General features: G+C 42.8%; 1 protein-coding gene across 1 annotated transcript in view; it reads left to right on the top strand.

The window, feature by feature from the left end:
- The window catches only part of AKR1D1 (aldo-keto reductase family 1 member D1), a 35,793-nt gene extending 21,178 nt beyond the window's left edge, over nt 1–14,615 (top strand). The window contains exons 3-9 of the mRNA XM_053978263.1: nt 423–539; nt 4,955–5,032; nt 7,281–7,403; nt 9,625–9,734; nt 10,209–10,374; nt 11,143–11,225; nt 14,454–14,615. Of these exons, the coding sequence (XP_053834238.1) occupies nt 423–539; nt 4,955–5,032; nt 7,281–7,403; nt 9,625–9,734; nt 10,209–10,374; nt 11,143–11,225; nt 14,454–14,496 (720 nt within the window). The 3' untranslated portion in view covers nt 14,497–14,615. The remainder of the gene's footprint in view (nt 1–422; nt 540–4,954; nt 5,033–7,280; nt 7,404–9,624; nt 9,735–10,208; nt 10,375–11,142; nt 11,226–14,453) is intronic.
- Nucleotides 14,616–23,520: the final 8,905 nt, after the last annotated feature.

Below are 23,520 nucleotides of genomic sequence, written 5' to 3'. Positions count from 1 at the left end.
ATCTGAGCTTCTGCCTTCAAGCATAAAACTGACCACAGATTCCTTGTGGGAACAAAGTTTTTCAGTGAAAGCATATGCTTGGAAAACAAAAGGAATCTGTCTAAGTTAATTGAGCAAGAGTTTGCAATATACTCGGCTCAGAAGAACCTGTTTTGTAATAAAAAAATATGTAATGGCTTTACTGGGTCAATACTTCATCAGTCCTGGGCAAGAATTCCTGTCTTAACCTCTGCACCTGGCTCTGACAGAAGGCAAGGTAAGGCCCTCAGCTCTGTCTTGCAGGGATGGAGACCATGATATCTTTGCACTCTGCATAATGGGCTCTGTCAGAAGGACAAGAGGGAGGGAGTGTGTGTTGGAGGTCTTCAGCTGGCTCTCTGTTCCTCCTGGCACCCAAAGAAAGCCTGTGCTTGCCTCCTCAGCTGTGGAATACCTGCCACCCCCCAGAGCTGGTGCGTCCCACGCTGGAGAAAACCCTGAAGATCCTGCAGCTGGACTATGTTGACCTCTACATTATTGAGCTGCCAATGGCTTTCAAGGTAAAAAGGAAAATTGCTTGGAAAAAGTGCATGAATTTAGCTTGAACCAAGGTCTCCATCTAGCATATTCCTTGCAGCTTCCAGCCTAGGTTGTCAATAGCATTTTGAGCAGATAACATACATATATTGATATATACTGCATATATGTATTTCTGTGCACTGCACACCCAAAGAGAGGCATATATAAGGTGGTGTGAGAGCAGGCCAGGAGAGATGTTGCTTGGAGTGTTTCTGCTGGAAGAACAGGTCTCCCAACAGTGCTTGAGCAGCTCCTACTCTGAAAAATTACCATAACTGAGCAGTACATGTGTCTGAATCCGCTCTGAGCCATGAGGAGAGAATCACTGGATGAAAGAGCTCATACAGAGCAGCAACAGGCCAGGGGCAAAGTTCAGAGGGGGAGAGGGAAAGGTAAAACATCACCAATTTTGGTTTCCTTACTCTGTTCCAAATTAAAGCTGCTGGGCAAAATGTGATTATGATCTTAATCTCTGTAACTGCAGTGCTCATCTTCACTAGATCCCAACTGGTGCCAAGCATGGGTTGTCCATCTCTCATTCTTAAATGATCAAGTCTGATATTCCCCCATAGTGCTGGCTCTGGGCAACTTGTAGGCAAAACCTTTGAATGCAGGGAGCTCACATCATAGTTTCATGCCTCCCTCTTGCAAGTCCACAAACTTTCTGCTTTTACAGCTGTTTGTACCTTGCTTTACGATTTTCCTCTACAAGTACATGATATAAAGGCAAATGAAATGAAGATATTTAGATTCAAAACATTTAAGTGGTTTTGAACTAATTAAATCTTTTTTCTGAGAGAGAATAGGGTCAGGCAATTAGTTGGTTAATTGTTTCGGAACAAGGTTTGAGCTCTAAACTGGCCTCTTTTTGCAAGAAAGGTAGATCTCTGATTATTAAAATCATATTTTGCTGCAGACTCCAAATTACCAGAACTATCACATGGGAAGCAATTTACCAATGAGGCTATCACATTACACTTACAACCCTTTTTTTCCCCCTGAGGAGGCCATATCCTATTAAGACCTGTATAGGAGTAACTAGACTCTGATATTAAAATTTTATTTATACAGTCACATGTATGGAATCCTTTTGGGTACATTTCTGAACATTTCCCACCACTAGCAATTTCCTGTTTCCCTTTTCTTGTGTTTGTATTCTTTAGTAGTTCATTCTCCCACATAGTGAAGGTCATTGTCTCACAATATAAAGATATAGACAGCTGGCTTTAAAGTAATGTACATCTGACTCCCTGAGGCTTGTATCAACAATCTTGAGTAGTTAAAGGAGTAGCAGACCTAGAGATTCATTCATGTTTCTCATGAGAGGAGAAAAAAAAATAAGTCACTTTCTTCCTGAATAATATACACTTTTCTATGTCAAATACAAAATGCAAAAAAACCCCATCCTTTTGCAGTGGTGACAGGTTTCCTTTCTTTGTTCTCTCTCTCACAAATACACCCATCCTGCCTGTGATGTTTGCCTTTGATGAGGAACATGCAGGTGTAACTCTAAGAAACTCCTACTCCCCCCTAGTCTGCAAGCATTGGTGCTTTCCTCCCCAAAAGTCTAGCAAAAGCAGTCTCTGGTTGGAAGCAGTGATGTACTTAAGACAGTACTTACAGTACCACCCTGAAAACAGTAAGAAACATGCCCCTGCAGAGCCCAGCCAGCTTTGTCACAGGGCTTTCAGGCAGAGCAAGAGGACTATAGCTTCAGAGAGAACCACTCAGCAAAGCCCCTCTGCTTTTCAATAGCTCAAGAATGGCCACCACGTGGGGTGAAATTATTCACTGACCTCCCAACATTAGCCTACCTGTATTTTTTCCCCACACAGATTCCCCATTCAGGACTTTTGTCCTTCCTGCCTTTAGCCCCCAGCAGTGTTGTTCCGCTCCTCCACACTAGCAAGGCAGTAACCAGCAGAAACAGGTCTTCTCCAGGCTACCATGTGCCCTCCCTCTGCCTGGGGAGCTCATACTCCACAGGTATTTTAGGGGTAAAAAACCAGCATGTTTTTCAGGGACTCTTCTCAAATGACTGATTCATTAGTAAGCATCAAGTTGTGCACTAAATAATCTGCAAATCTGTCCCAAACTAATGATTCTGTCATCTGATAGGAAAGCAGATATTTTAGTGTTACACTGAAAAAGTCAGATCTAAGGATCTTGTAATTTTAAAAGAATAACTCAAAACAGACCATTGGCATTACTATTTGATTTCCTGTTGCCCTTCGGTTTTTGTAGGACAGGCATTCACAGGTTGTCAAAATTGCTTTCCTGAGAAAGCCTGCTTGTCAAAGACCATTTTATGAAAGCAAGGGGATATGCAGAGTTGTCTTCCTGCATGTGTGTTGGTAAGAAAATTATAATGGGAGCAGGACTTTTCCTCTCAGTGGCTAACAGCTGCTGGGTTTTAAACTAGCAAGTAAGCTGTCTGGTATCTTTTGGAGTGCCTCCAGACTTTGGACATGACACGATAAGATGTGATCCCACATAATGGCAGTGGCTGTACTGTGTTGCCACACTAATTTGAGTGCTCATTGCAGCAGCATGAAGCAAACCTTTCATCCAGTGTAAAACACAAGACTATCTCCAAAAGAACTGCAAGAGAAGACATTAGCATTTCTAGGATGACTGGTACGGTGTAGTTTATGAGAACCCAGAGCTAAAATATGTGACCAGCTTCTGAAAGACCTTTTCAAAGATCCCGTAACCACCACCCTGTCACCATCAAAACACTGCCTTTCTCTCAGCACTTCATCCATCTGCAGGCAGTTCTTCCATTCAGAAATTCCCTTTCATAAAAAGATCACCTGGTAGAGCAAGTTTTGCCTGGGAACTATTGAGCAGAGACAACTGCACTTCAACAACTTGCAGAATTCTCTGCAGGTAGGAGGAGGAGGAAATGATCACTATAGAAATCCACAGTAGTTCACACCACATCTCTAAACAAGAGAAGTTAATCTTCAAGCACCATTCATCCTGACTTGGTTCATTTTTAAAACACAAATGATAGAAGAAAATAGGAGGATGATAAATCAGCTGATATAATTGCTGCCTATTGATTTCTATAAAAAAGTTGAATAAAAGTGAGTGAATTAGAAGTGGAGCAGAGTAAAAATGTCCTGAATTCAGACTCATTTACTAAAATTAAACAGGTCCAACTGTTTAACATGTTGAACTTGCAGTCCTTGGAAAATATGCTGGGGTATCATGGGATGAATGTTTTTTTCCAAAATACCATGGGGTGGTTTTGCAAATAATGCTTTTCCACCTCATGTTATGATGGCAAACACTTTGCCTTCTAATAGAAAAAAATGTACCCAACAGCTACCTACCTCCTTCTAGTCAAGATATTCTCTTTTGCCAGCAAGACAGAGCAACAAAAGCAACAAGTTGTCTTTGTGGAATTCTCTGAGGAAAATCAGCACATTCGGAGGAGAGAGGCTTATGCCTGTAACTGAGACCTTGGCCCTCTGAAATCTGAGGCTGTGTTTTCCTTAGGCTCAGTTTTCCCATTAAATGCCTTGGATTTGAACTCAACTGAATTGGGAGGTGATAGTTACTGATCATATTAGTCACAGCTGCATGTTCCCAAGGAGTTACCACATCAACATCTTGTACCCAGGCCTTTGAAATGTAGTGGTTTGAAGTCAGATCAAATGTCAAACATCACCGAAGGGTTTTTGTTCAAAAAAAAAAAAGAAAAACCAAACCCCAGCAAAACACAAAAGTGAAATTGTGATCAGACACAAGGGAGGGAGGTGTTAATGCATTGCCTGCAACAGCAATGAAATAACCAGCAAATAAGAGAAAGCTGTGCTTGTGAGCTATCAGCTCATAAATCATCTCTGAAGACTACAGAGTAGAAAAAGAGTTTCTAGTTCCCAAAGAAAGGTGGATAATGCACTTAAGAGGCTAGCTATGCCAATAGCCCTTACTGCCAGTACCTTCTGGACTCTCCAGCTGTTGGGGAGAGTACCAGCTCAGTCCAGTTCCCAAGTGCCTAGGACACAAGCAGGAAGCGAGGGAAGGGCCAAAACGAAGAGCAAAGAAGTAGAAGACAATACAGGCTGGTACTCTAACCCAGCCCTTTGTAAGAAGATGAGTCTTTTGGATGCCATAACATAAAGGTCAAAAGTTTACTGAAAAACAAGACCATCCAGGAACTCCTGAGTGTACTCTCATGTGACAGTTCAGGAGTGTGTCCAAGGACGATCCAGCAGACGAGGATGTGGTAAGCCCAGCATGAATGACCTGCTGAACTTAGGGTGTTTCAGAAAACTACTCATTTTTTTTCCTGTTTACTAGTAGAAACAGAGCCCGTGAAAAAGTTTTTGCTCTAAGGAATGAAAAATTTTTCTTTAAAGCACAGCAGTATGGTTTTACTTTTCAGCCTGGAGATGCACTCTACCCAAAAGATGAAAATGGAAAATTTATCTATCATGAGACAGACTTATGTGCCACTTGGGAGGTAAGCAAACACAACATCAATCCATATATGCCCTAAACCCACAGATATTCATTCTCATTTTTACTTGAGGTTTTCATAAACATAACTGAAGCAAATTGCCAGGGCAAATGGATCGAATTCTACTAGCTCCATGGATAAATTTTACTTCTATCCTTAAGCATTCTTTAAGCATGTTTCTTTTTGCTGTCATTTAATTATTTTTATAACAAAACACTGAAACATCAGACATCTACATTCCCTCTTTAAGAGAGTGCACTCTACATTCACAACCTACCTATCATTAGGTTTTTATCAATCCTTCCCCTTTATCAGATCTTCACAGAAAGAGAAAGTTAGAGCCCTCAGAAGAGACTAGGTCATCTTGAAAAAAATAAAATCTTTTCACTTGCAGGAAAAAACAGATTTTGCCCTAAAGCTCACCATAAAGAAACCCCAAACAATCAACCAAAAAAAAACCTATTAAAAAAAAAGAAGAACCAACACCTCCCCACTCAAAACTCCTCCCCAACTTGCCATTATAACAAGTTCGCTCACTTCTAAATTTACTTATCAGATGGGAACACAAGATTTTTCTGCCAAGAAAACTTGGAGGGAAGTAGCATTTGCCTGAAAGATTGCACCCTAGATTTGTTTGTGATGTGCTCTAGTCCTTTAGGCAGATGTCTCACTAAGCCTAGTGTCACTTGGCTTCAGGATCTTGGGGGAGGAAGAAAATGATACTAGCAATCTCCTCACATTTCTGCATCTCAAAGCCATGGACACCTATGGCCAGAGTTGCTCAGCTCTCCCTCTGCACCAGACCTGATGAAATAGCATCACTAATTACATCCAGTTCACACCAAGAGAGATAAGAGGTACTACTATGTGCTCCACTTCAACTTGCACTGTCCAGATCTGGATAGTCATGTCCCAGTTTAGCTCTACTCGAGGTACAGCAGATGAAGATGAAGAATGGTGAAATTTTGAAGGGGGAGAGAGCCCAGAGGGGGCCTGAACTTTCCCTTGGCAGCTGAGCCATCCAGGCTGGGTCTCAGAGGGAAGGGGGACTTCCACGTTAGCTGTTTATATTACATTTGAATTTGGCTGATGCAGTTCATTCACCTCATGTCACAGAATGGTTACTCAGATGTTACAAGCATCTGAGCTCTCCCAACACTGCTACATTTTTATCTTTGAGCTGGTGTTTAATGTAAAGGTTATTCTATAGCAGGCCACTCTCTTCAGCTAATAAGCCAAGAGAAAAATAGGTGGTGGTGAGTGTCTGCAAATAGCAGCATTAATCTGAATTAAAATGGTTCAATTCAATCCAGATAATTTCACTCTGTGTGGTGCTAGCTGGCAAAAATTAATCCAGATAACTGTATTTTCTGACTTGTCACTGAGTGATAGAAGGCATATGAGGCCAACTAGAGGTCATCAAACACACAGTGCCTCTTACTTCCCTGCTTTCAGCTCCTGTAAGACAGAAACAATAACAAAACCTGGAAGGGCATCCAGCTCCGTGGTGGGGTCTGCTCTGCCTCAAAGAGTCACTGAATTATTTGTGTGTGGAGTTTCAGGCAGCAAAGGGGAAGACCATAGGAAAGGACCCCCTTTCCCCTTAACAACCCAGCAGATTAAGGTAACAAAGACCACGGAACATATTCATATCCAGTATTCATAAGAGTTTCTCAGCTACTAGGATTTGTCTGAAGTGCAAAATATCTAGAATGCCTCTCTCCCATCCACCTTTTTTTTTTCTGCTTGATACCGTACTGAAGTTTTCTGTGCAGGTTTTGTGATGTGCCTTGCCAGATATTTAGGGGATTTCACTGGATAAAGACTTCATATAAAAAAACTGTCTTACAATCAAAAGGAGTGAATTAACTTATCAGGAAAGCAATCTGTTTTGTTCACTTTGCCTTCTCCAGCTTTGAGGCACTGCTAAAGCAGCATAAAGTAAGCAAAACTCCCTAAAAGCAGTTGCCTGGCACTTAAGTATCTATACCTCAAGGTTAAATCTTTCTGCTCTCCAGACAAATTCTACCCTCACATAAGGTAAAAAACATTAGGGCTTGGTCTGGAAAGCAGGTCAACACAGGAATAGAGTTTGGTTTGTCTGGACAGCACCAGCCTTCATGCTAATAGAGCTGTTAGTTCTGCTGCAGCAAACGGTCTCAATGGTCTATCTTCCACCTCTCTCTAAAACGCATGCTCCAAGAAATCAAGCCAACACGTGGGACTTCTCTTGTCTTTGCTTTCTTTGCAGGCTCTGGAGGCATGCAAAGATGCAGGCTTGGCAAAGTCTATTGGAGTATCCAATTTCAACCGCAGGCAACTGGAGATGATCATGAGCAAGCCAGGACTTAAGTACAAACCTGTCAGCAACCAGGTATGACTGCAAGCCAAGGGCAGTGCCTACCATGGAGCCACTGCCATTTGGGGATAGCAAACACACAGAAAGGCGATGTGTACTTTGCCACAGATGCTGCCCTTCATACTTCCATTTCTAGCTTGAAAATATTACTCTTCCTATCTAGGCTAAAGATCAATATTGGAAGGCTCTGGAGCAATCACTTTCCTCAGTTTCTGCTCCAGGACTATAAAACTGGTGCCTCTGCGCCAAGGCTCTATAACAAGATTGAATGCTGAGTCAAAGCAGATCTTAGATTTCTGCCATGTACCTTACTTCAAGTCCAAAAATTCCCAAGAAAGTAATTTCAGATCTAACCAGTGCTCAATGAAGCCATGTCTACCTTAGTTGACACCAGCACAACCCGACAGATCCTGAGTCACTCCAGGCTTCTCAAGTGTAAAAGCCATCCTGAATTTTCTGTACTTGCTCTCTTGTACTTTTCCTATAAGACATTTGTAAGAGATAGAGAAAAAGTCCAATTAAAGGAGACCCTGTTACGTGACTGGCCCGAGCTGAACAACCCCATGAGGATGACAGGCACATCTGAGTTAAATTACAGCAGCAGGGCTCTGAGAAGGTGACAAGTGACAGCGACCCATCTGAGTGCCTAGTACCTTTGGCTCTAGCATTTGGCAGGTCTCTGCATTTCCTAGAAATCTCTGGGAAGCCCTTCTGACTCGTCTGGCACAAATATCCACATTAGCAGTAATAGAGATGAGGCCAGGGACTGACCAGGACCAACTTCCCACTCCCAGCACGTGGCCTGGAGGGCTGGAATGGCCATGAGGCATGGCAAGGAGGCTGGCCACAGCTTTCATTTCTGTATTTGGCCTGGAGGGAAAGGCTGCCTGTGAGAATAGGAAATTCCAGCACCCTTCCCTGGTATTAACATGCCCAGCGGGTGCAAAATGCAATTGCTGTTTCTGGCATGCCCCTAAGACTACACTGAGCATTGCTGATGCTTCCTGGGGTCGAGGAAAACCAGGCAAAAGATTAAACTCGGCTTAGGGCAGCTGGCCAGCAAGCATAGAAGTGCCAGATAGCTTCAGACTTGCCAGATAGCAACCACTGCAAACAGTGGTTGCTCTGTCACCTTTTAGACATCCATTTCCCAGAGTCTGAGACCACAGCCAGAAAATCCATGCTGGTGAGGGAACTGCGTTTGCAAAATGGGAGGGCAGAGCTTGCAACAAGGTCATAATCTCACCTTTTGAATACCGCCCCCCACCACCTTTCTAACTCGGACAGTTTGTGCCAACACTTCCCTTAAAACAACATCAGATTAGTCATCCTGAATGCAAGAGGCAGAGAAATGGAGAGCTGACCCACATGAGATGGGTTGCCTTCTCAATCTACTCGTCTAGTGAGCTTGCCTCACCTCCATAATCCCCACTTATTGCCACCTTTCCACTGCAGGCCAATAAAAGTTCCCTGCAGCCAAATTATGGTTGCAGATATTAATCTGCTGCCCACCAAAAAAAATTAATAAAAAAATCAATAACCCAGCAATGTACAATTAGAATAGTGTTCTGGTTTGAAAGCAAAACCAGTGAGAGACTCCAAGTCAGAAATACAATTTACTGGGAAAAGGGAAAACAAAAGACAAAAATACACACAATGATACAAAAGGAAGACCACTGGCAAAGTCAGAATACAACCTGACACCCGCTTTGGCCAGCATGCTGGTAGCAGTCCAAATTGGAGTGGCCGCAGTCCTCTTGGAGTGGCAGATGTGGTTGCTGTGTCTTCTTGGAAAACTGTGGAAAGGCTGCCTTTCTGTCTAGAAATTCCTGGATTTATCCAGGTGGGAATGCCTAGCTTCTCCCCCTGAGCGGAGCATCTCACAATGGGCTGATGTTATTTTGAGTCACAAGGTGTGTTCTTAATCACCTGTTAAACAGAACTGGCTCTTGGAGAGTGTTATCTCTGAGTCATGAGGCGAGACATTGATGGGCCTATTAACAGGAGATAAGGAAAACTGTCCAGATGCAACTGTTACTTGGATGGTAATAGGAAACATCTTGGTGCTCAGTCTTGGACAAATAGTAACCACAGATGGTGTTTCCCTGCTTCCTAATTTACATCTATCCTTTCCTGAAAGCATAACCTGGTCTGTAGCTATCACAAATATTGGGATATCTTCTGCTTCTGTGTCTGGTCCTGTGGATTAGTCATTCTTTCCATGCTACTCTTGCAGGTAGAATGCCATCCCTACTTCACCCAACCCAAACTCCTAGAATTTTGCAGACAACATGACATTGTTATTGTTGGGTACAGCCCATTGGGAACCTCAAGGGATGAATCATGGTAAGTCCCCATGTTACTTTCAAATAGAGGGACAATATCCAGGGAAACATAGTTCTCCACTGCTGTATCTCCATGTAAAATACCTCTGCCCCCATTTTTTAAAGTGGTTTTGAACCTCAGTGTCTAAATATTACTGTTGTGAGTGTAAACTTTCAACACTCCTGCTAAATGCTGTCATCAAAGAATGCCAGGTGTCTGCATTGGAGGTTGCCTTAGGTCTTTTCTAAGAGAAGGCAAGTGTTTGGAAGAGGGAATGTGTGAGGCTTAGGTGAGGAAGGAGAAACGAAGTCAACGTTAGGACATCACACAGGATGTTGCCTTTGACAATGCGCCAACCTAAGAGGCAAAGCTTTTCTCTCGTCTTTCACCCTATTTGTCAAAAGGTGCAGTGTTCTGTCCACAAACAAATAGATGCCCCTATGTTTTGACATTAAAGATTAGGAGGCTTTTGTTTTCTTCCCACTTTTTTTCCAGGGTAAATGTGTCCTCTCCTCCTTTACTGAAGGATCCTGTGCTGAATGCCATTGGCAAGAAGTACAACAAGACTGCGGCACAGATTGCTTTGCGTTTCAATGTCCAGCGAGGTGTGGTGGTGATCCCAAAAAGTTTCAATCCACAACGCATCAGAGAGAATTTCCAGGTAAATTCATACCCCAGTAGAACATGGACAAATCCACTTACATTGGCTTAGCCCCTATAGAAGGTAATTTCCCCGTTTTTTCTGCAGACATATGTAAGACTTGACCAATGGCAAACTTTGCCACATTTGATGCTTCTTGTCCCTACCACTAAATAGTAACAAGGTATGACAATAACGGAGCAGTGCATAGAGGAAATGTTGGTGTCTTTTTACCCTCTGGAGCAGCTAAAGCTCCAGCTGGTGGTGTGTCCCAGAGCACCAGTTGCTGCAGTGAGCAGCACAAGCAAGATGAGGCGACTCAGTAGGTCAAGGCTGCAGGAGCTCAGGAAGGACTGATTGTTCTGTCCCATCTTCAGATATGGGACAGCTCTGCTAGGGAAGGCTTGCTGCACACAACTGTGACAGAAAGGTTCACAACCACGGCACCAGAAAACATTTGGTTTGACTACCACCCAAAAATAAGATGATTTTGTTCCTGCATCCCTTGCAGCACTCAGTACTCACACTGCTCCCTACTTTCCCTGGAAATACACTGCTTTCAAAGCTGGTGGCTCAATATTGCCAGACTACCTTCCACTTCTTGCAAAAGAGATGTAGGCAAATGTGACTGGGCTTATTCATGTCCTTGAGACTCCTGCAAATGCAAGTAAGCATGGGTTTCTGGGAGAGATACAGGGAGAAGAAGGGATTGTACTTCTGAAAACTGGAACATATGAAGGTTGATTATGACAAGAAATGCTAATGCCTTCCTAACATCTCTTCCATTAGATCTTTGACTTCTCCCTCACTGAGAAAGAGATGAAAGAAATTGAAGCCCTGAACAAAAATGTTCGTTATGTGGAACTGTTAATGTAAGTACAGGAGAAATCCTAGATCCTCACAGAGCATTCCTGTTCTTTCAGAGAATTAAAAAAAAAAAAAAACAAAACTTCCTTTTAATATTAACTTTTGCATAAACAACCCTATTCTAAGGTAAGGCTTAAACATGAGAGACTTCTAATGCAGCCTGAATATGCTGTGAGTGTATCTTCCTATTCCGTTTCTCCTCCATCTCCTTAAACTCCTTCTGCTATGTGGGAATGGTGGTCTCAGACACTGATAAGGCATAGCATCATCCCTATCTAGAAGTGTGGATATTGGAGCTGAAGTTCAAATAAAATTGATTTGTACCTGCTTCTAAGAAAAACAGAAGAACAGAAAGCTTGTTTGACTGCTAGACCACTTCCTAATTATCTCTTCTGAGATCAATCAAGGCTTGATCTCTTGCTGCTTGTCACCTAAAGCTTACCACCCAATATAGTTTTGCTTCACCTGAAAGCTCAGACCTAGCCAACAACCCCTCTCTTCCAGAGGATGAGGCTGTTTATCCTTCAGCTCAAAAGCATCTACAGCTTATGGCCAAACTTTGCTTTCCCCTTTCCAGGGCACTCAATAAGTAGCCAAATGCTAGAGATTGATTTCCACGCATTTCTCTTTTTACCTTAGATGATCTGTGTCCTGCTAAGTTGTAGCGTGAAATGAAAAGCATTGATAACAGCATCAATAGCACTCTAAAATGTTGACCATTGCTCAAAAGATACAGGGAAATGTTGCAAAAAAACAAACAAACCACTTACTGTGCTGCATAAATATGATCAAAAATATGCACTAAGTTAAAAGCATCATAATGGAGTTCATTTTTCACATTTAAGCTCAGCCAGGTGCTCTGAAGCTTTAGTTTCTTAAAACTTAAAATAGTCTTCCATCAATTAGCAGTACTTAGTTGCAGTAGGCTTCTCACAAATGGCCTAGGAGATTCTTAAGTGTGTTTTGGCATCTGCCATAGTCTGGTTTTATATAGCAAAATTGAGTTATAGCATCATTTAAATTTTGAAGACTATATACACAAAATGTAACCTTGGTGCAAATTCAAGACCCTTTCCAAGAAGCAAAGTTAAAGACTGCAAATGCCCACAGGGGAAGAACTTTCTAAGCCATCAATCTAAAATACTAGTAAGTTAAATGCTTTGCTTTATTAGACTGAATTTGGTCACAGGAGGCCATCAAGGATAAGGAAAACAGGAGGGGCATTGGCAGCTCTAGTTTTCACAAGAGCTCCATGTTTGGGGAAAAATGTTTAAGTACAATCTGATCTCAGCTATGAAAAAAAAAGCCTTATTGGAAAAGTGATGTTGCCACGTAAGGAGCAGATATATAGATTTATATATATAGATATATATGCCTACTCTGCGTTACCACACTGAAGTGCCTGGCATTGACACTGCATCAGACAAATTACCAGCCTAAACACATTTCTTATTTCGTCCAGCAATCTGTATCTGAAAAAGCCAAACCACGATACAGAGAGACTTTTGGTTAGTCAACTTCGTGGAAAACCTTTGACTACTGTGATGCACATGCCAGCAGGAATGGAAAAATCCAGCTTTTCTCTGGTTCTTCCCCTTATCAGCTACTATAAGGGTACTGTGTGCAAACCTGTTGTTCTGATGGTATGAGTAAGCCCATGCAAACAGGATAATGCAATCAGTGGAATGAATTAGCAAGTTAAGCATCTGAGAAGAAAATAGAGGTTTCATAAAAACATGAGTACTTCAGGAAATCTTAATCTGAAATTGTTTCTTCTCCTCTTGGAGAAATCTGGAAGCAGATTTCTGTTTTACATTAATGTATCTGCTTGATTTATCTTATGCTCACATTCTCTGCTATGGATGCTTTTCCTTACCAGTTATGCCAAGCTGCACTGACTCCTTCCTCCAAGTGAATAATTTTCACTCAAAGGACTCAGACTTTTGAATATGTGAGATCTGATTAGCAAGCATGCTCAATAGATGAAAAGTAGAGATAATGACACTGGCAACTCAGACATCATCAAATTATACTGAAGTCAAATAAGCCAAAGTGTTGCAGCTTGTTTTGGTTTTTGGGATTTCTTTTAACCAACTCAATCTGTTAATGTGTAAACACTTGATCTTGGCTGAATATTGGAATGAAATGTTTTGACACAACCAATTCAAAATGTTTGATGCCTTCCAGTTAGTTACCTTCAATATTGTGAAACGTGTCCTTCCCAGACTGGAACAATTCACAGCTGGATAAATGCCAGTATTTGTTGCGCTGTGCTGTAAGGCAAGGCAGCCAGCTGCCATGGTGCACCTGAGAATGCTCTTCAGAAATTTTTCATTTCGCTAATGGAAAGTGTTTGTCAAGCCAGGGCTTGTGATTTAGCATCAGCTTCTCAAACAAACAAGAAAACCCACAACAGAAAACAGCTACCTCTCTCTCAAGTCTGCCAATAATGGGCAAACACAGTGTTATTTTTTCACCTGAAGTTGACCCTGGGAATATTCTTCTTGCTTTTTACAATAATCCTGGATCGTGCATCTTCCCTGAGCATGCAGTTTCTAAAAAAATGCCTGAAATGTCTCTGTCTTTGTTAGGATGCACCCATGACCACCCCTTCCTCCCCTGAACTGGGTCATCCCAAAGCTTATTTGTAAATTCTCTGCCACTGTAGATGCAGCAGAGTATCTACATGTAGGCTGAGCTAGTTTAGGTATGGCAGCTGCCTGGGGAAAGCACCACCCTAGACCCAGACCTGTTCATGCCAGCTCTAAGGGCATAAGACCAAGAAGAACAGTCTGGTGTCTCTACCTCTTCTTCACACATAGCCCTTATTTCTAGGCATCTTTCTAGACATCTGAACAAAGTCTTCTCTTTATACAGTGCACACATGGTGAAGTCATCCCCCTTTCCTAAAACACTTCTACTCACCTGAGTTAATTAGTGAGAATAGTTGACATCCAGAGTCCTGTTGATTTTCCCCATCTCTCCATAAGATATGCAGTCTGTAGGCCTGAAAAATGGTCCTTCATCATCCTCTCCTTAAATACACAGGCTTGCTTCCAACTCTGCAGGGGCAGTTATTCAGGGCAGAACAGCTTCTGAGTAAGTAGAATAGCCTTCCATGAAGGCCACATATATATTGCAAGAAAGAGGTTTGCTGGGCACAGGCATACTGCAGTGATTTGATATCTTGCTTCACCCAAGGAGCTCACTTGTCCAATCTGACCTTTCCACAGGTGGCGTGACCATCCAGAGTACCCCTTCAATGATGAATACTGAAAAAGAGGTGGGTCTGGACAGCCAGACAATGCTGTTAGGCTTTGCTGAGAGACACTTAATGTTTGGTGCTTTGTCTTCATGTAAGGCTGCTCAAATCAGCATTAAAAACATTACATTTATTTCTTTTTGTCTTGTCAGTCTCTTCTTGTTATTGATGACCAAATCTATTTAATTCATTGATTTTCTGGTTTTGGCTTAGCAGGCTTTAATGCTGAACACTGAAGGTTCAAGACTGACCGCTGATAAAACTGGAGACCTCTCCTCAAAACAAGCTCACTAGTTCAATCAAAATTGGTTTCACTTAATGGAATATTCTTCACTTAATCTGAAACAAAACCTTCCACTTCCGTAGGTGTGAGGCAGAATCAGAATCGCAGAATGAGCAAAGTTTGAGGACGCCACAGAGGGGTCACGTGGTCCAAACCAGTACCATTTCCTTTTGCAGCTCAAGCAAGAGAAAGTCAAGAGTGGTGATCTAACTGAATTTGATACACATGCACATATTTTTGCTGATATGGACTAGGTATGTCCACTGCTTCATGCAATGAAGCCTGTTTAACTCTGACCAGAGTGTTCTGCAGCTGCATACGTGAGCTTTATTACATAGGTACATCCCAGCAGGCTCCACATGGAACTAGTTCAAGCCCTAAAGCATTACAAGCATGTTCATATTCACACACACACCCCTCCCCTCAGCTGAGGACCTCAGTAAAACACAAGACAGTGTATGACACCTTGTTATTCAAGGGTGGCATTAACTGGCAATCCATACACAACCTGCAGCTACAACTAGGGAGGTCCTCATCTCATGAGATTAAAAATCCCTTAAACTTCTTTCATGCTCCAGTAATTGATATAAACCCAAGAAAATTTGTGTTCACTTAAAAATTCTTATAAACATTAAGCACATGCACCTGGGTAAGGAAGACCAACTCCTTCAGCATGAACTTCTTTTTCAGACCGCTTGTTTGTAGCCTATAGGTGCATCTGCCCATACCCACATCTGCAGAAGGCTACTTTGCCTCCCTCCTGAGCCCAAGAACCCCAGCTTCCTGCCACTGAAGGAGTACACTGGAGAGGTATCAGAGAAGAAACTAAACCATACACTCAGAGAGAGAGAGAGTACTTCATGTACTAGAATGTACATACATTGGAAAATGTGTCATGCATAAGCTCCAGTCTATAGCATCTGCTTTTATTTATTACCATTGCTATTTATTATTCCTGGAGTGACTGGAACAGGAAAATGCCAGAGCGTACAGTTCACAGAAACTCTTCTGTATGGTCATGGTGTGCTCCTCAAAGCTGAGACAAAGAGGGACTGGAATGAGCAGCAGGGAAGGCTCCCAACAGGGTCAAGTGCAAATGCATCCCTGGATGAACTCAGTGGGCACCACTGGAGAAGTCAGGCCCTTTCAGCAGGGGTGGCCTTAATGTAGCACTTACAAATCTATTCATAAATCTATGCCAACAAAGGAGAATTCTGCTTCCTGGCGGTTACTGTCAAACCACGACAGTTACCCAAGGGCAATTCCCATTTTATTCTATTACCCACTTAGACCAGAGGGGAATATAAAAAATAAAAGTGGGGCAGATGTGTCTTCTTTCTCCTCAGATATATTAGAAACCTCCTGGTGTAGATCTAAGGACAATCCCAAGGTCAGGTGGAACTCTACGGCCAGGGGTGTTCAGAACCACTGTCACAAGTCCTGCTTTGCCCCTTTGCAAACAGCTGAGGTCCTGGTCAAAAAACTGAATAAAATCCAAGTCTAAATTCAAGTGCCAGAGAGGAGGAGTTACCACCATACCCAACATGTTATTCCAGTTGCTTCATAAGCACAAGCCCTAAATAGAGCTCACAAGGCTCAACTGCTTAACAGTAGCACTGTACAAATTTTTGCACTGTAACTTGACCAGGTGCCATTCTCCAGTCACAGCCAACATCCAGGCCAGGTTTGGCAAAGCTCTTGTTGTCTACAACTGCAAATGTCAACTACTGCTTAGCTTCAATGCTCACACCAGCCCCTTTTGCAGCTCACTGCTCTTTCCAGGCATCCTCCTCCCTGAGGTCAGGCAGCACTGGAGATTCTAATAAAGCAGGTGACCTTGTACATGTGAGTAAGGAAAACAATATGCTGAAACCTCTCTAACAGGAAATACCATATAATCAAATCTTCAACCTATACTGATTAAATAACACAAGACAGATTGTGAGAGATCCTCCTGCCCAAGTTATGCCATCAAATTCCTCCCCCCTCTAATTTTAATAAAATCCTCCTCCTCCTCCTTTGCATTGCCTCATTTGTATCTAATGAAAAAAGATTCAGCCTCTTCCCAGGGGCAAATGCTCCCATACTAGTTTCCATCAGTTATGAAACTGCTACTGACATATAGTCAACTTTCCCCCTCCGCCCGCCGCCTCTACTCAGTTTCAGATCATTGCTCCCCATTGCTCTCCAACTTGCCCTACAAAAAAAAGGTTTAGATGGGGGATATAAACGGGCCTGCAGGTGGGAGCTTGGGAAACCCATTCTACCAGCAGCTGCACAAGGAGAGAGAAAAGCCCAAACTGCAGCCCCAAGTATGATTTGCTTCCATCTAGCACATTTCAGAGTCTTACTGGCCTTGCTGCCTGGTGTGAAACACATCACTTGGAATGGTCACGTACAGCCCTGCTCCAACTGGAAGGGTCTGGCATGGACAGAGGGGGCTCCAGTACCTCCTGTTCTGACAGGACTCACATATGACAAGAATAGACCCAATCATGTACTGGAAAGTTTACTCACTTTTATGGTAATTAACCTGAATTGTTTGTGACTCTTTGTATAGCTGCAAAGTGAAGTGAAATCCAGACCAAAGATGTTTGCTTCAGCTACGCACAAGTTACTTTACAGCAAAGAGAACAAATGATGCAGCACCTTAGATTCTTTTAGCAAACTAAGAGTTGGTGTGGTCAGCAGAAACCCAGGTGATGTGCTTACATCCCCAGCAGCATAGCAGCTGCCACAGCAGTTGATTAGAGCCCGGGCTTACCTGGCAATCCCTGCTGTTACACAAGCTCAGGGCAGAGCACAGGGCTTTGGATGCAGCAGTCGTGGGCATGTGCACGCTCACATTCAGCTGGTGAAGCAACAGTAAAGCACTGGCACAGGTATCGTGCAGCATGCCGACACCACCCCACCCTGCACTGCATGGGGAGGGGAATTTGTTCCCCCACAGGGAGGCAGAGCTTCCTCTCCCCTAAAATTAAGCATCTGGCATAGGAATCTGTTCCAGAAAGGACATGCATGCAATTTTCCCTAAAGCTGTGCAAGAGAAATATGGAAAACAGTAAGAAGCAAAGTGGGATGGACACTGTGTACATTTTTACAGTCTTACATTAAAGAATGCCCCTTGGATTTATATCACATTTTTGTTCCACAAAGCTGCCAAGAGACTTTACAAGAGCGTGGAGGAAAGTGCAAGTGGCCATATCAAGCCATCAGCCAGAATTAGGATACAATTTTGGGTAGACAGAAATGGACATGGGGAAGGGAAGAAAGTACCTCCTGTATTTTTCACCTGTTGCCCAACAGTAAGACCTGGGTGCAAAAATGAGATCTCTTCTGCTGGTCAAAGTGTAATGATAACTGAGGGCAGATAGTGAGTTTTGCAAACAGTCAGAGAGGATAGGTGACCACAAAAGGCAATGCCTTTGGCTGCATGCAGCAGGGTCCTCATTTAATGATGCTTCTTAATTTCATTCTTTTCTGGAATCCAACAAAGCCAAAAGCTGCTCACCTCCAGACTGGCAGAATGTTTAACCATTACCACTTTCTTGGGAAGTGCAAAGTATTCAACAGCAGAGAGGCTGGTACATTCCTTAACTAATTAAGATCACCTTATAACTAGAATCAGAGTTGATTCGTCAATTTGGTGTGTGAATTAAGTGTGGAAGCAAAGGCAGTGTTACAGGGATTCTTAAAGGAAAAGAAATCACATGCCTGGGATGTGCAAGACATTTCTCAAATCTCCACAGCAAGCAGTGAGGACAAGCTCAGATCCTTTGTGTAGAGTAAGTCAAATTTGAAGATTTAAGATGAGATGACAACCTTTCTACTGTGAGTAAAACCAGTGTCTCCTTGTTGCTATCTGCCAGACCAAAACACTTTTAAATAAATCAGTTTCATATTTGCAAGATGATTTCCTTATTTTTTGAGGGGAGAGGAAGGGAGGGATCTGCTGTTCCAAAACATTTTTCCCAGCTCTCAACAAGAAAATTCACAGGTCTAGAGGTAAGCACTGGGGTGGAGAAGAAAGTCCATAAGAGAGTGACATGTTACAATGAGATTCAGCAGGCTTATTTTACTTGTGACCTAAACTGCAAACACATTTGCCTTTGGGGGCAGAGTAATCAGCACGTAGTTGGGTACTAGTGCAGTTTTTACACAAATTGATTCTCAGCAGTGCCATATTTCAAGCTCTTCCCAATATCCTACTACCCTGGAGCAAAAACCCCAGCTTATAATAAAGGGTTTTGAGAGTGCAAAAGCCAAAAAAACTTAATTTTCCAATGCCAGACAGACTCCCTGGGGAGCCCTAACTCAACATGCATGAGCAATACTCACAACAGGACAACACATTGCAAATAAAATGCAAAGCAGAACCAAATGGAAAAAGAGGACAGAAAGAAGGAGCAGCAGAGGAAGACAACACATGTGTATAAACACTTACACATGGACACCAGGGGCTCCACTGGAGGAAGCTGCTCAGTTTCTGCTCTGTAGACTGCAGAGCTACCTGGGTGGAGGTCTCAGATCTGTCCAAGATCACTGAACACAGCAAAGGGAAAATTCTGCACCAGGACAAATGTACAGTCAATTAAAAGATAAATGAGAGCTCATGATGACCCAGAATATGTCTCAGAGAAACCTCACACATAACAAGAGTCCATGCTAGAGCAGGGTGCTGAGGACATTGGGTAGGATCCTGCTGACATTGCAGCACATAAAAATCAGGAGTGACTCTGCTGACATAAAGTACAGATTCACAAACTGGAGGCCCCACGCCCTCACTGCAAGGAAACTCATCCCAAGTTTTCCCCCAATTAACCAGACCAGTATTGCTCTCTCAAGCCAGGACAGAGCCTTGGGAAAGCTAGCCAAGAGTATTTTGCCTTTGTGACCTCTTCAGAAAACTACTTTGTTCCTCTTGCCACTGCCTCAGCTTCCACCTACAGGGTGACACCCTGTCCTGAGTGTGAAACAGGCAGGTTTCCCAGAAGAGTGATCCCACCATCCCACTTGTTCAGCAGTGATGGATCCATACAGTCCAGAACAGCCCAAACCAGCTGTTTGGCAGCATACCTTGCAGTCAGTCCCTGCTTTTCCACTGTGGTGGGAGTGCAGTCCTGGTTTGTTTTTTTTTTTTTTTTTTTTTTTTTTTTTTGTTTGTTTGTTTGTTTGTTTGGTTTTTTTTTTCCCTAAAGGATTATGAGGAGATTGCCTTTACATGTTATTAGCTATATTGATCTGTACTTGAGGCACTTAAAAGAGGAATCTCCAACATTCAGAAAGGTTCTTCTCGGTGGATCAGAAATCCACACCTACATTCAACATGCTATCACTCTGGTCCCCTGTGAAGTACAGTCCTTCCAGAAAAAAGTGGGAGAAAAAAGCAGAAAAGTTAAGCACTGATTTAGGATTTCTACTAATTTTTTTTCTAGTTGTGGCATTTAGAGCACACCAGTAGTCATGAATTTTCTTGGCAATCTACACCTCTCCAGGCCCAAGACCACCAAGTTACTTGGCTCACAGCCTTGTGTTTCTAGAATTGGTCTTTGAGTGTACAAGAGTTTGAGGCCATAAAAGCAATTGCAGAGTGCATGGTAGGAGGAAGGGGGGCACTGTATTTCCCTTTCCTCAGCACTCAGAACACTGTGCAGTGACACAGGAAGTCAGGTTCAAATATTTATGCGGGTTTTAACCTACATACCTCACCTTATCCACTTACCAAGCCCTACAGTCTCATGGAAGGCATCTGGCTCCATCTACACCAAACTTTTCAACTTTGCATGAGCTACTTATCAGGGTAAAAGGGGGAAATAGCTGAGAAACATAATGTACTTTCTTGGGAAGGAGGGCACTTGCAGTCCAGACCTCACTCTGATCACTGGTGATGGGAAAACACAAAACAGGGATCAAACCTTTCCCCCTTTGTACTATGGCTCAACCCAGAGCTATGCAAGTTGCTCTCTTTGCTGTTTCTTTTGGACACAAACACCAGTTATTTCATCAGAGAGGATCCTCTGGTTTGGAAAGGATGATATGAGTATCAATTCCATCACAATATGAGTAAATGTAAATTTCTCTGCATTTCTGGCATTTATTACTACAGTGACAGCAAGCCCTGCAGCATCCCTCAAGCAAACACATGCCCTAGCAGGCTGCAGAGATACTACAGAAATAACTGAATTGATTTGCACCTCTTTCTCAACCAATAGTTCCAGCACTCCAGAGACATCAGTGATTGATCTTGTGACTTTTTTTGCCTCCTCCAAATCTTATTCCTTGACCCTCTTTACAGCTAAACACATCCATTCTTGTTCTCTCCCCTCTCACAAGTTTCTTTTTGCCACATGCATGAACAACTAAATCAAACTTGACTGCTGAGTGAGGGTTCCCTTCACACACTCTCACTCCCTGCAAAGATTACTTGGATGCTTGCCTTCATTTTTCTGGATTCTTCCTGTTCATTGAGGAAACAGGCCTTGACATGGCCCACCTCCAGGGAAAGGTTACTCACCTACGATATTTCCCAGCTCTGGGAAAACTCAGCATTTAAGAACAGTATTGAGTGTGAAGTACATATTTCCAGTAGCATTTATGATGAAAGTGTGGATACACTGTGCTAACCATAGGAAATTACAAACCAAAACTAACTAGGAAACACATGCAAAAATACTGCTTTTTTTAGTAATTTTGACCCTGTGAAGGTTTAGGAATTTTGTGTGGAATAAAGGTCTGACATGCCCCACAGAATTCATTCTCTGGCAGAATCAAGACTAGAAAAGGGTAAAAATGGTGGTGAGGATTGGATTAGCAATGAGCAATCCAGATGATGGATTATGGACACTGACCTGTTTAGTGTGGTATGGAGACAAACAAATATTCTCCTATTGCAAACCATATAATAAGGGAGCTGCACTAGCCTCTACATTTACAGCCTATATCATGGTACAGGAATGAGAAAATATGCATGTATTTGAGGAAATATTAAAAAAAATTGAAGAAATCAAAGAGCATAGTATTTTCATATTTTCATAAAAATTCTTTTTTTGAATTAATTTTTAACTATGCAGGGCCACTTTCTGGAAATCATGGCTACACTTATTAAAGGGTCAAACAAGGGTATTGGGGTTTGAAGGTAGTGGCTCCAGACAGAAGAACGTGATGAGAAGAGAAGAGCTTTCCCATCTTGCCCTTCATGCTGCACACAGGATTATATGACTCAGGACTCTAAAGGGATTTTTGTAGTGCTAGGGTCACGTGCTGCTTGGGGCTTAATACTTTCAAGTTGTATTTCATTAAAGCACCTTTTTTTAAAAAAATGCTAGAATTACAAAAGGAGGACCAGAAAACACAGATATTTGGAGATTTTCAGTCAAGAGTTTGAGTGTATTTATGATTGCAGGGTCCTACAGGTATGCACACACACAGGCTCTGAATCGTGCCCTCTACAGAGTCCTGCCGCATGTTCCCACAAGCAGGTGCTGGATGAGGAACATCAGGTTCCATAGGCACCCAGAGCACCCCAAGAAGTACAATGCTTCACTGGCACTAAGGAATCACAGGTTGAGAGCAACCCAGCAGCCCAAATCCAGCAGTGGCACCACAGACAACCTCCCAGGGAATATTACTGCAGTCAAAATAAATGCAAATATTCAAACAAAATACTGAAGCCCTTTGCATTATCTAAGCACCAGGTTAATATTAGGCATGGTTTAACCAGTTAGTCTGCAGTAGATGGTTTCACACCCACTTTGCAGTGTAACTTGATGCTTTCTGTTCGCAGAAAGGTCTTTCACAACTGACCTGAAGCAACAAGAAGCACCTTTCCCCCTACATTTACCGAGTCTGTCTTCAATTCCTCAGAAGCTGCTGCAGCCATCTCACAGACCCATCCTCTGATAAAGGTAGAGAGGTTCCTGCCTCCCCAGCAGAAGCTCAGTAGCCCAAGCTACCAAAACAGATTTATTACACTTAACACTCCTCCTTTTCCTTTCCACCTACCCTGCAAGGAAAAATGTCTTACCTGAGGGAAAGAAAAAGTGCAGTAAACCCAGCAGCCTCCATCTCAGCAGCTTGAACTTCAACAAGAAAAGAAAATAGGCCACTCCAACCCCCCCCCATCTGAGAGACCCAGCAGCTGTGGCGAGCTTATGTGCTGCTGATTTCAAAAGTCACAGGTGTAGGTAACCTCAGATAGCCCAGATTCCTGAGATGAGGAAGATGTAAAAAAAAAAGAGAAAAGCCCCTGAGCAAATTTCTGTGCTATATCTTTGGTGTAGGCCAGGGCTTGTACTGGGAGGTAAACCACTGAAAGTAGGAAGATAACAGTCTGTATATGGCTTTTAACTTACTTCTCCTTTCCACTGCATGTGAAATTTAGCTCTACTGTTTCTGGGTCATCAGCCTGCAGATCTGCCTTAGTCATCTGGCTAGGGCGTTCGTAGAAGAACAAATAACTGAATCACAGTCTTTGCAGGAATTTCTGTGAAGTAACTCCCTTCCCCCTTGCCTTTCCCATATTTCCCAAGTCGAGGAATCTGCAGCTCATAGCAGTGAACATGCCTGGGTCAGCGATTGGCTCACCAGGCAGCTTTGCAGGAAAGCAACTTGTGCACAGCTCTGCTGCCCCTGCCTTTAGGAACAGCTTGTGCTCATGGGCAGTGGCATCCCCAACACCTGGGCAAGGGCCTGGATATGCCCACACAGAACCAGGAGACGGTGGGAGAATTCATCCTGTAAGGGCTGCAGAGTACAG

This window comes from Vidua macroura, chromosome 5 (assembly GCF_024509145.1).
Source record: "Vidua macroura isolate BioBank_ID:100142 chromosome 5, ASM2450914v1, whole genome shotgun sequence".
Taxonomy (NCBI): domain Eukaryota; kingdom Metazoa; phylum Chordata; class Aves; order Passeriformes; family Viduidae; genus Vidua; species Vidua macroura.
This window is presented reverse-complemented; position numbering and strand designations above follow the sequence as displayed.